This window comes from Plasmopara halstedii (genome assembly GCF_900000015.1).
Source record: "Plasmopara halstedii genome assembly, contig: Scaffold_323, whole genome shotgun sequence".
Taxonomy (NCBI): domain Eukaryota; phylum Oomycota; class Peronosporomycetes; order Peronosporales; family Peronosporaceae; genus Plasmopara; species Plasmopara halstedii.
Window position 1 is genome coordinate 213,960 of NW_020187244.1, and position 14,018 is coordinate 227,977.

General features: G+C 42.9%; 1 protein-coding gene across 1 annotated transcript; it reads right to left on the reverse strand.

The window, feature by feature from the left end:
* Nucleotides 1-1,260: 1,260 nt before the first annotated feature.
* PHALS_08545 (uncharacterized protein) lies at nt 1,261-1,567 on the reverse strand (the record flags this gene model as incomplete). Its single annotated transcript, XM_024723912.1, has 2 exons — nt 1,261-1,451; nt 1,528-1,567. 2 exons carry the CDS (start codon nt 1,565-1,567, stop codon nt 1,261-1,263), a joined length of 231 nt encoding a protein of 76 aa, XP_024574842.1.
* Between the last annotated feature and the right edge of the window lie 12,451 nt (nt 1,568-14,018).

Consider the following 14,018-nt stretch of genomic DNA (forward strand, 5'->3'; position numbering starts at 1 on the left):
TAAGGCCTGGGGCCGTTCTTTGCCTTTTAGACGAAGAACGCTCTTTTATGTTGGCTTGTTCACTGGATCGCTTCATTGTTGATCGGAAAGTGAAGGGCATTAAAAGGTATGCAGAAGTATCAAAATACTTTGACTATGAGGAAGGGATGGTGTACTTAGCCATTACATGAAGGTACGTACCTTCATGTAGAGTACCTTCAGTATGTATTGTGGGAATTAATGAAGAAGATTACAGTATGGTGTTCCCAAATGCAAACGTGATTTTTTATATGAAGTCACAAACATTCTATGTGATACAAAATGCTGCTTTCTACTTGAGAATCTGTACTGGTGGCAATACCGATGTGTCTCGTCTTTAGAAGTGGGTGGCTCAAACCAGTCAGTTCTACTGGATACTTTCCACGAAAGCTGAAGTTCAAGCTTTCGAAGCGGTTTGTCTCTTTTACTGGATATCTTCTACGCAAGTTAAAAGCCAAGATTTTGAAGCTCAAGAATCGTACACCCGAGATTTTGTATCAGTTGAAGCTGAGGTATCACCTCAAGACACCCTTGACGTTTAGATCAGGAACCCAATATAGTAAAATCTCTAGGAGCCCTTGTGGTGTTTTGCATGTAGCTTGGAATCATGGCGCATTTTTCATTCAGTTACATATTCGCCTTAAAGAGCTGAAGTCATTAATTTTCCCTCCAAGTTGGAATTGTCTCTCTCCCTTCATGTCGGGAATCGCATCCTCAGCGCACAAGCCTGTGTGTAGTGTTTGAGGGACTATTTGTGAACAGCATCTTCTTACACGGGTTCGTTTGGCACCGTTGTGTAGAAACTTGGATTAAAGATGTCCATCAAAATCGCCTTGCTGATATCAGCCCGGTTATACTTCGTAGTACGATAATTAAATGTATCTGAATGAGGTAGAATGATATACGCAAGGCACACAACACCATGGCTGGAATCAACTACAGAGAATAGTAAAACACCTATTCCAAAGACAGGATGACACCCGAACATGTATTGGGACATATTGTTGCTCTGACTGATTTAATCTACCTACGCATGCATTGTCTACGTCCATATGACTAAGCTTCGATCGTGCTACTCCATACCGGTTACTGTCGTTGTCAAGAGGTGTACATCCTACACCCCTGGAAAATGACTTAAATCAGTGGTATTATGGGTCAATTTTTGACAATTCAGAGTCTTTCTCTCATGAGCAGAGCTTGGTGGTAGATGGAGCAACGACTCTGTCGTTCTATGCAGCTGATCTACTCTATACCATAATTAAATGACGCTTTTTTTAATTCCAGAAGGCGCTTCAAATCAGACATTGCGACGGCATAGCTAAGTAAATTCAAGTTCTTCCTCATGTTGGCTTCGGATGCCAACCGGAAATATTGAGCTAGCAACTGAGAGAGCTCCAAAGAGCGACGAGCCAAATGGAAGACATCTGCCAGTGCTGCTCGAAGATTAAAAATATCGATTGTACGCGGAAATATGGTGGGACAGCGTGTAACTACGACTTTTATCAGTACCAGCCGAAGTGGAAGCGATATCCTTATTCTGATAAATCATGAGAGATTTATGCGGCGTCTGCTATACTATATGGTGCGGTGGCCGCTTCAGACCTGATACACCCTCGGCTATTATCGGCTTCCGAGTCATGCTTTGTATTTTGTCCGGTCAAGGCTCTTCAGAAAAAATCACTTCGCTGGAGTGGCTTGTAAGACCAGTAGATGGGCAAGACCACGTAATGTCTCATCTAGTGCGAAACCAGAGTTTGATACCCATCCAATATTTTGCCAGCTTAAAGTACCAAAGCTACATCCCCCACGAGAAGCACAGGTTTGCCAAACTGCTACTGATTTAAATGCAAGCGACTCTCATGTAAACTAGTTCCTTATGTATTGAGGGAGCAACGTTTTGCGCTCGTTTTGCTTTTGAGTTTGAGAGGAGGGTTTGCGAGCTTCGCGGTAAGCGACTCAGGACATTAAAATTCAAAATCACGACGCGATATGCTAGCGATAGTGCAGCGGGGCTGCCGTAGCTCTTAGATGAAGCTTAGTTAAGAGGCTAATTATCTCTTCCGTTTTAGATATAAACTGTATGTATTTTATCTGCAACAAAACCGCCGTTATGTAATTCTATAGGTTTCAAACCAAATGAATAGCAACAGGCTGTTCCAGCCACGTACTGTTTTTTTTAATTGTAGCCACTTCATTGTGTGTTCACACCACTGTGTGACCACACTATTTTGTGCGAACCCGTTACAGATGGTGTGACTCTTGCACTTGTCGCAAAGCAATCTGGACTCCTTGAGCCAGGTGTAGCATCCAAATGACACAATGTAAATTGTTGTGCGCTTTACAGCGGATAGCTGTAACACTTTGCTGATTCAATTGGTGATGAAGGCAGAGACTTGGGTAGCGGGCATACTGAGCGCAGAGTGTGCATCCACCTTAATGAATGACTAAGCCGTGTATTGCCGGATGAGGGCGTGAGGTTACAATGATCTTTTACTACGAAGAACGACTCGGTATCAACACCGACGATCTCCTGATTACGTTTATCGCGCCGACTGCGCATTTTGTAGGGTTCGTTAAGCCAGTTTTTTTATATAAGGGAGTGGACTCTCTGAAAAAATAAACTGCAGGCGGGATGTGAAGTGAACTCCAGGCGCAATACTTGCTCGTGGAGCAGTCATTTTGTGAAATGACTTTAAATCTTCTTATAAGTGAGATTCAATGTGATAAATATCTTTGTGGGATGATGTAATGGTAAATTCTGAATGTTTGAAATCTTTACCTTTTTGGTACTATTGTATTTAAGCATTACGGTACGAATAAGTTGTTTGCGTTGTGTAATTGTGAATACTCAAAAGCACGAAAGTATTGGTATTTTGAATACGCCAAAACGTGAATCTTGGAGCCCCACAGTCGTTTGGTCGCTTATAGCAAATTTGCCGCTAATCACTGACGTGCGGCTACCAGTCCATGCATTAGCATACATCGCGCAGTTCACGATCATCTATTGCGCTCAGCTGAATCGAGATACTGAGTGATGAGTACCATTCTCGCCTTTGAGCGTTTGAATCAGTGAAGGAGTAATCCTTCGATGTCCTTCGACGTTTGTACGCCGAGAAGAATCTCCAGATGAGGAGTTATTTTCTCTTCATGGACAGCTAGAAAAACTTCATCACCAGCTCGATTATATACCAAAGGTAGAGTAGGATCGGCAGGAGATACGACTTCAGCCTACCCACTTAAAATGTAGGATGTAGGCGCATGTGTGTAGGGATGGCTAATGCATATGCACATCATTGCATTTCAACACCTTGAACATTCCAATGAATCTTGGCAAAAGGACTTTGCTTACCAAGTTGGACACTGCAAGTTCAGTCAGATTTGTCGTGCTAAGTAGTACAAGATCATTGAATTTACATTGCTTCTTTTTTTCCTTCCGCTCTTATCAGCTTGTTATTTTTGCAGATCCTAAGGTTTCGCAACTGCGTCTCGAACGGACCGATCAACGGCTTGTCTCTTCTCAATAAAGTCATCGACGTGCATTCTTCACAACTTGTCATTTCTTATTGAATCAAAATTCGCTTTTATCTCTGTGACAGCATTAAGGTTAAACTGTGGCTCTATAGCCATAGTATTCCCTCACTTGAAGTAGATAACTCGCCCATTAAGGAAGCAGGCACTCCAGGTTGAATACTATTGTTCACCTAAAATAGTGAATAACCTGTCGAGCCATGCGTGCAGTTGTTCGACGAAACTTGGTATGAGGGAAAAATTGCTCAACCAGCTAACGACGTAGCTTAACTACGCAGTATATATTCCAGGACTTAAATCACACGCACTGTCTGACCGTCTGTTTCAATGGATAATTCGATGTCGAATAGTCCTAACAGTGCAAGCCAAATTTTGACGTAAAACGGATGTCACGATCAGACACAATTTCAACAGGAAGGCCATGCAGATGGCATAATCACTTACATCGCAGACCAATGAAAATGCTTATCGTGGTTTGCAAGAACAGAAGCTTCTCTCAAGATCTTCTTTACTTCGGCAAATACCGTCTGCTGATCTTTTGACCATTCCCACTCAATGTTCTTCTCTAAAAGAGTCGTTGGGGGTTGCCCCAACGCTACAGATATGCGCGTGTGGCTGTGCAAATCGTTGGCCAGGCCCAATCATTGACTCAGCTGGCTCACATTGTTTGGCACAGTCCCATCATTGATAGCTTTGACTTTCTCCGGATCTACACGAACGCCATTCTTGCCACAAAGCAGTTGAGAATGGTGATTTTCATCTCTCGCAAAACTTGGAAGACCTGACGACGATGATCAAGATGAACATCGACAACGGACTTCTCACCCGTTTTTTACTATAAAGAATATATTGTCAAAGTAACTCGGTGCAAACTCTCTCCATGGACGAAAAAGAATCGCGACTATTTTATTTTGTTGAAAGTCGCGGGAACATTTTCAAACTTTGCGACATCACTAACCATTCCCATAGCATACTACTGGGATTACTGACTGCACGTAGTGGTGTATCACTTTTGCGCATTTGTGTCGTATACAAACCACTTTCCAGATCAATCTTACTTAAAAAGTACTGTCAACCATTCTATCAAAAAACATATCCTTGCGTAGAACCGTTATCTGGGCAGGTATGATCGCATCGTTGTATTTAGTAAAAGCGTGAGCAATGCACAAACCACCTGTGACTTTACTCACACAGAAGGCTGGACTACAATGCGTAGACTGACTCACACGCACATGGCCATCCTTCCGTCGCCACACAAAGAACTCGTCGACTGCAATGACTTGTTCTTTTGGCAAGGCCACTGTTGTGTGATACGATTCTTCGTACCAGAAAGTATGTCAATATTATGACGAATTCCTCTGTTGGATGGCAATTCACCCGGCAACTTGTCTGAGATATTCCTTGACAAGTCCATGCACGGGATTTGCTCTAGAGCGTACTACGACTACTCATAAATTACTTCCGCAATATTGATGTCATCGTCGATAATTCTTCGACGATCGCACATAAGTTCAAAATTCGATCTTCGCCAGGCTACTCTTGCTCATCATCGGCAAGAAAAAACGAATCTTTGACTGAAATTGGAGGATTGTCAATCTTCAAGTGACGGATAATATCGACGCCACCTTCTTTGTCGTAGCTCACAACATTTATAAACTTGCTTGAAGTATCTTGTCCTTGGACACTCTCTTCATTAATATAACTCCTACCTAAAACAGGAGCACTCGAATTCTTGACGCAAAAGGCTCTTGGTGGCCTTTTTTTCTTTTCTCGAAAGAATTCTTTGTCTCTGATGCCACTTAACTCATATGACTATCGACCATAACTTCTATGTCACTAACAAAAGAGACATTATTTGTCTAATGCCAGACTGCTCCACCTCGAGGTGGTCTCTATACTTTCATCTTCTTGGGCTTGTCCTGTAGAAATGGGGTCGTCGCACATCAGAATATAACTTGGGACATCTGTGACTCTTTCAGCAGATGCATACGCCCATACGTTTTCGTCCAACGTCATGCATCTTGAAGTTGCGATGCTCGACGACGATCTCCATATTCATCCAGTCAATGCTAGACGGATAATATCAACCATAACATGCATATGATGATATCAAACTTATTTTCGAGGTTGAGAAGGATGAACTCGGCTTCACCGTGAATTCCCCTCAAACTTTATTTCCAAGCGAGTGACTTGCTTTGGCATCGTTATTCCAAATCCATTTGCCAAACGAATGATTGTTCTTTCTTTCAGATTGAGCAGGCTAACACCATGACCAGCCATAACTTGCGTTTGAACAAAGTTGCTAGACGCACCAGTGTCAATCAAAGCTTAAAGTAGTCTCTCAAAACCATCTACAAACATATCTTGGGCAATCAAAGTCGCGCTAAACCTGACACTGTCACTCATAATGGAAACTGCATGTGCATCAAGCCCGTAGGGGTCAGAGTTTTGTTTATACACAACATCCACTGTAATCTCCTCGGGCCCAGTAAACAGTCCCGCCTCTACTGGGTGTTCCCATTTTCTGGTACGTGGAAGTGTTCGAACCGACTACCTTTACGGCGTATGCAGTTATCCGAACGAGCACCCTGTGTCTATTGCTGACTCTTCAGTTCCGTTAATCTTACTCGGCTTTACACTACGGAAACACTTTTCATCGTTGTAATTTCATGATGCATGAAACTGACGGCTACATTATTTTGGTTATCCGGGGAAGACGACAGCAGTAAATCGACTACTGCAGCATCTCCGATATCCACTCATGCGAAGGGAGATGAATGAGAAAACATTGTCAACACCTCAATTTGCAAAACTGTTTGTTTTAGTGGTACCCCAACCCCTTTCATGTCGCTCGGACAAGGATAAGACTGTGAATTGGACTGGAATGCGCGACGTGCTCAACAGCAGCGTCGTCAGACCAAAATCGAGTCACGTTGTGTAAGAGGGCGCTGTTTGAAACAGTTCTTTACTACACACACGCTTGTGCGACGAGGAAGACATTTTCGTCGCGGAGGGACAAGGCAGTCTCTATTTGGAGGTAAACAGAAAGACTAAAGCCCTTCAAGACAAATTTGCAACCGAATAAAAGATGCGCCATGGTTCCTAGCTAAATACCAGAAGGATCCTAGAGATTTTACTTATGAAATACTGAGCACCTGATTTAAAAATAAAGGTTGTCTTGAGATTGAACCTCAGCTTCAACTGATACAAGATCTTGGGTGTACGGATCTTGAACTTCGAAATCTTGGCTTTTAACTTTCGTGGAAAATATTCAGTAAAAGAGACAAACCACTTCGAAAGCTTGATCTTCAGCTTTCGTGGAAGTATCCAGTAGAACTACTGGCTTGGGCCACCCACTTCTAAAGACAGAGATACATCGGTCTTGTCACCAGTTCAGATTCTCAAGTAGAAACCAGCATTCTGCGTCGCATAGAATGTTTGTGCCTTCATATAAATATCACGCGTGCATTTGGGAATACCATACTGTAATCTTCTTTATTATATCCACAATGCATAATGAAAGTGCATAAATGTACCTTCATGTAATGGCCAAGTTTGTCATACCCTCCGTAGTGTCAAAAGTACTTTGCTACTTCTGCATACCTTTTAATGCACTTCACTTTCAAAGTAACAATGAAGCAATCCAGTGAACAAGCCAACATGATAGAGCGTTCTTCGCCTTAACGGCAAATATCGTTTCTCGCCTCTACATTTCTCATTTTGATAAAGCTTTATAGAGTCATTGGTCAAATAGATGGCCAGACTGTACCTGTAACTTTTGAGATAAAGGTGCGTCATAACCTACGATAGTCTTTATCTTTGCTTGATCTGCCCGTAGCCCCTGCTTTCTAACGAGGCTACCGGGTACAATACTTTCTCGTCTCCTAGGACATAGTTGTCTGTCCTAGTGATCTCGTTTTGAGCAAATGCGCAACCATCACTCACAAGTAGGCTGCACATCTGTATTTTTGTTCTTTGCAGAGCAAAATACAAATGTACCATTGGTAAATGTTTTCGTATAACCACGATCGGGTTCAAAAAGCTGCGTTACCCAGATTGAGCATATCTGGAGTGTAAGACTCTACTTATGGTCCTAATAGCCATTGCTGGAACACTCCGCTTGACGTGCTTAAGTCACTGTAAAAGGTCAGCAGTTGATGGTATACATCAGCTAGGTTGAGTGCGTTGGATAAGATGCATCAGATCACGCTGTTTTACCGCGTATCCGTCTTGTGTATCGGCATTTATCCAAGAATCTTAGCTGCGTTTAGAGTAGCACAATTTGCCAACCACCGTTAGCGCTTCTGGCACAAAAGGCGGCGCCGAGTGGGCGCTTTGATCTTGACTCACTCCTCTTTCGAGAAATTACGCGTGGGGGCTCTCTTGTCACCGAACAGCATTATTTACAAACGATAGTAAAGATCCATGTGATATTTGAGTATAGCTGTCTTACTTCTCAAGTTTCCCCCACGACAGACTCATCAATTACGGATGAAAAGCTCAACTTCTATATTGGTACCTGCCATTCCACTTCGGTGACCGTCTCGGGCTCTTCGCACATATCCCCGTAGGGTAATTCTGTCAGCTCCATACCGATTTCTGTCGTTCACAGCGAAGAGAGACCTCCAGTTCCTCGGACTATCAAGCTCATTCCATCGAACAATATTACATACCAGGTGCTGTAGACTCCCGTGCAAGGATCGGGGTAGCGGAAGAGCGACTCACTGTCGCAAGTAGAAAAGCATCAAAACTGAAGAACGAAAGGTTGTTTTATTCTTGTCACACTGCGAAGTCAGCACTTTTGTGTGAACGGGTCCACAACGCATGCGAAGCTCCATGTCCTCACCCGACATATCTCTAGTACCATTATCCTACAGCTATTCCTTACCATCCCGGATGCCTGCGCTTTTGTCAGTCTTTTGTATGGCCGATGGCGAAGTTATGAAGGTTCAAAGGATGAGTACCATTTAGATGCAATTTCAAGTGCTGAAGTTCATTTTTTTCATTGCCATTGCCGAAATTCATGTAGTAAATATGACAAATGCAGCTTGGTGTCAAATTCCACTCTAGCGACATGCAGTTTCCCTTATTAAATGATGACGCACACTAGTGATCACGATGTACAATCGGCTTTTTATCTCACCCTCAAACCGCGGCTTAGTGTCGCTAGTGCCTCCTTACAGAGGTTGGGTAACGACTCGCGGAAGTTCCACCAGGAGAGAAGTTATGTGAGACATATATTTTTATATCGCCAGTCGACAGCATGCTATTAGAGTTCCAACTACGCCATACTTTGGATGAGATAGTACCTCAAGTCCAAGTACTTGACAATGCAATGTTTATTTTGGCTGTCAAGTGACAAACTTGTTCTGATGGAAATATAACTTTCGCCACTTAAACTAATGCTCACATTTCAAAACGCACGAATATTTTACCCGTTATAAGCATCTTTGATGCCTGTGCATACTTTTTTTGGTAGTTACGCATCGTACGTATCTGCACGATGATTCTGAATCTATCCGCATATTTCATGGAAACAGTTAAAAACATGAGCTGTGAGCTCCACTTAGTTAGCTAAATAGGGGCCTGTTTTCTTACCTGCAACCTCCGCGAGATCCAATCATATCATTTCTTTCTTACTAATTTAGTATTGCCAGCTGTGACTCTCGAAGATCACTGCGAGGAAGTCGTCAGTGAAAATTTGATCGTTCTTACCTTCATCCGAAAGGTATGAAGCACTTGAGGCAAATATGTTTTGTACTAATGCAGATGAAACATCTACGTGTGCCGCGGAGCCTCGAGCAGCAACAAGATCTTTCGTTACGTCATGGTCGAAGTGCGTCGCCTGCAGCGTGCTCGTAAAACGTTTTCTTTCTGGACTTACATCCTGCTCTTGTGGAACATAATATGTAAATTGCGCTTAACCGCATTCTGGTGAGAATGGAATTTCTCTGTCCAAAGAGCCCCCATGAAGATGGTCGTCGTTTGTTTTTTCTAGAAAATGTTTAGTTGCTGTTGCGGTGATAAGAGATCTTAGCTTTTAGTCATAATTTTTCCAGCTCTTGCCTTTTTTGATGGGTAGACAATAATTTCGAACACATTCATTAAGACTAGTTAGGCAGCGCAAATTATCGCGTCATCGTTCGCTACAAATCTTTCTTCGCAACTGAAACCTCGCTTACTTAGAAGCTGCACGTTTAGATCCATTTTACGAGTACCCTTCAAGACCGCAAGTGCAACCCGCTGTTGCTCTATTTAGAGTATGGTCAAATTAACGGTCACCTGTCCAGAGGGCTAGCCATCGAAAGGTTAGATGCTCAGCATCAGCAGCACCCTGCTAATTCACATCTGTTTTCCATCCTCCGCCTCGACGGGGCGCTTCTAGCTTGGCCACTGAGCACATTCTCAAGGCCGGTGAACACTTCCATACAAACATTTACTGACTCTGGCTCTTTGGTCATCAATTTCCTTTATTCTTCGACACCAACGCTATTTGAGCTGGTCTGTCTGTTCTAGGAATAGAAATTGAATCATTTCTTTGCAATCCCCGTTGAAAATGCAATCCATCAACGACACGGTCGTCGGATAGACTGCGAGTACTACCAAGTGCAACGGGGTTGCCGTGTACTATGCGCAAACATCAAGGTCTGCGTTGCCGAAAGAACAGAGGTCGATTTCCTGTGTTACTATCAGGAGTATAAGCGTAAGCTCCTCAGATAGTCATCGCTCTAAAGTATCACGGCTATTTTAAGACTGCAATTGCTCAGAACTAATTCTATTAAGCTAATTAGCACTAAACATTTACATTTATCATTTATCATCTTTTATCTAGCATGATATATCTTTTGTACTTATTGCCGTGAGGCTAGCAGCCTACGCTTCTCTCGAACCCCTACTGTAAGGAATTATGCCATCAATTAAACAAGACTTATCCTGTACTTATATCAATGACACCAAGACTAACGCAAATTTTGTTCAATCAAATCATATTACAATTAATACAATGATATCAAATGTTTAAGGAGATAATCACACATTATTACAAGACTTTTTACGTTACATAGATTGTCCAAATACCGGAAGTATAGAATCTTTTTTTCAAGCCCCCGTGAAAGGCAGGATATGCTCGCATTGTTATTAAAAAATTGATTCTGTACCTCAATCCCTTTCTGGACACAACCATAGCGGTCCAACCTTAGCGGGATCGCATCTCTGTATTAGGCTGCGGACACTTGCTTTTGTGAATAGTGATTTCGCACTCCACAACCTAAGTTATCTCACTACATATCCATTTCTGATGCTGGCATCCGCATGTTGATCAATCCTGTCTATCAGCCACAGCGCCGTGCTCGGAGCATTCAATCAGTATATAGGCTTTTTGAATGTAGTAAGAGGATGCTAGATGTAAGCGTCACAACAGAAACTGTACATAAATACACGGTTTATTGCAACTTCAATCGTAAGCCGCCTCGAGAGATGCTTATTTTGTCGTATCAATCAGATGCGTTGCGCTCAAGATCCAGTGAACGAATGGAAAAGTCAGTATGAAAGAGCGGTTGGGTAGGCGGAACGGCGACACGAGAACGAGGCACTAGCCGGTGGCAGTAATACCCGCGAAGCGAGATATAAGTTGTTGATTTTGCAACGAAGTTAAGCTGGACTGTCATCTGCTATTCGATTCGCATGGGCAATCCCCTGCCAACTCTGTAGCCACTTTGTGAAGGTGTATGAGATACATGTGAGCCGATAAGACCAAAATAGTTGGGTTAAACCCTATATGCACGTGATATTCTTTTTCCAGTGAAAATCCAGTGATTGGGAGGATTTTACACCGCGGTCACTTGGCGTAAGCGTTTTGGACGATATTCTCTCTACGCGAATAATGCGTTCCGCTGTAGTGTCAATTTCTAGCTTGGTATTAAGCACCTTATACAAAATGGGGCAAGCCACGCCGGACTTGATCTGACAAAATAATGGCCATTTGCATGTCATGTTAATAAAAGTTCTCGTAAGTGAACATCTCGGCTGTATTCTCACTGGTAAAAATTAAGCTGGCCACGACGTCTGCAAAGCTAGTATCATCGGACACATCTTTCAAAAGCCCAAAGAAGGTCCACGCAAATAGACTGCCAGATTACCCTAAGAAAATGGCATAGGACGCCAACGCATGCGGTGGAATTTCAGCTCGTTTTGAGCGTATGCATATAAGGTCTTGCCAATTCGTATGTAATATGCCATAAGCGCACAGCGCCACAGCTTTTTTTTCCGATGTGGCCTTCAAGAATGTTGTCGTGCACCTCGTACAGTATTCCGTCTCAAGGTCTCATCATGAGGAGCCATGACACGTTGAGTGCCAAGTATCATACAGTAGATCTTGACTCAAGTCAAGTATTAGCGGCGTAAATACACTACCAAACTCTTCAATGAAGGGCCCGAGCAAAGAAAAATTCTTGCGTTTAAAGGTATCATGAGTGCAGCACATGCTGTGTCTGACCCTAACACGATACGTATCGTCTCATCAATGTGTGACATCACCATCGTTGTTTATAGCAGTACATAGTCGAGGCGATGCACGATAGTATCTGCCGTTACTTTAACTGGCCCGAAATAAGCGTTGCCTCTTGATAAATTTAGCAGAAAAGGTTCACCAACACCTTCTTTTCCTTGCGAGATGTATGTCGGATTTGCTATCCGTAACGATACAAGACCTGATTATATACCAAACGGCTTCGTACCAAATAGACATACCTTGAACAGCAGATACCAGAGTACACATCCTGTACTGTATTGTAATCGAGATACCTCAGCTGCTCAATGTTGGCAAGACTCAATTGCGTAGAAGATCTCATGATCATCGGTATCTGCTTGGTTCAAAGCATAGTCTGCGTGAAAGGCTGAAAGGCCACTTACGTCGTAAAAGGATTGTGCAAGCATTTACCGTACCAAGCATCCCTTCTGAATAGAAATGACGTTGACCAATCTATGATGGCTTGAATCATTGCAGGCAGCGTTGCTTTTCGATGAAGCCTTTAGGACAAAGGTTGGGATTATGTTGGCACCAAAGTCACACTATCCTGTGTTGGCGATCACCTTGTTTAAGCGCATATACTCAAGCACCGCTCGCAATGTTTAAATTGGATGTCTACATCCGATTCCCTGTACTCTGCACATCGAAGGACGATTCTCAAGTCAGAATAGGTTCGTGTATCACACTACTGGCAGCACAAACCTTTATATTTTGAGCATTCCTCTCGGAGTATTCACTACAGTGAGAGGGGTATCGCCACCTTGAAAATAATGCAACAGGTTATACTGTTCTACAACACAGCCTTTCTAGGAAGCATTGGTGCCGAAATGATAAATACGTCAAATTACCATACATTTGGCGTTACTCTGTCTGACAGATGAAGGCGACTCTGCAGCGGGGCTGCCGTAGCTGCTAACAGAAAGCTTGGTTAAGATCGGTGACCTTCGTTCTATACTTAGAACCAGTACGTGTGTAGCGGATCGCAATCCACTTACTCCAAGAGTTATTGCAATCTTAGTTAATTCTTCTGTTACAAATGTTACCTGTATTTTTCGGTTTAATTGTGGCAAAGCCGCCATTCTATAGCTTTTCAATATATATAGTAAAACCGTATTATATGTATTTCTACTGGCTGTTCCAGCCACGTAATGACTTTTTGTTAGGTGTAGTCTGTCACACCATCTTGTGTAAACCACCAGAGCACGTTGAGACCTGGAGGAGACACCGCATAGAGTTTTACTAGACCACGTACTGACTTCTTGTTAGGTGTAGCCTCACCATTGTGTTGTCACACCATCTTATGTAACCCACACCCTTCATACCACGAGCAACGTGAAACCTCGTAGATACACCGCTAGAGTTTTACTTGATCTCTTTCATCCTGCTTGGTGTATGAATGATGGCGTTTACGCCTTCATACTGCTATCCCGCTTAGTTTTATTGTCTGGTGGCGCAGTATGTAGGTTTCATGAACCAGTTTAGCTTCATGACGCTCGTCCCAACGCAAACGGCAATAAGCGTGATGGATCACGACATGATGTTCGCTGCATTGAAGGTATAACTAATACTAACAATAGCTTTGATGACATAGACAAAATCGAGCGAAGAAAAACGCGCTTAATAATCTGTTATGGAAGAAAATAACTCAACTCTTTAATTGCGTTATAGATACGGTCACTTTTTGCGTTACCCCAAGGACGCCGCCGCGGTGACTTCGCTCGTTTGACGGTTGCCTCTAAGCTGATCATACCTTGCTCGTTTCATCGGGTGCTGACAATTGTGCATTGTGCTCGAATCACATTCATACTATGATTTGCAACCAGTGGTATAGTGTTGTTGCACTTCTGAGAAAACTTGGTCTACTTTATCTTTTTCTGGCGTAAAACTCGAAAATTCGGCCCTTCAAAAACACTCTTGGGAGCGACAAATGATGTAAAGTCAATGC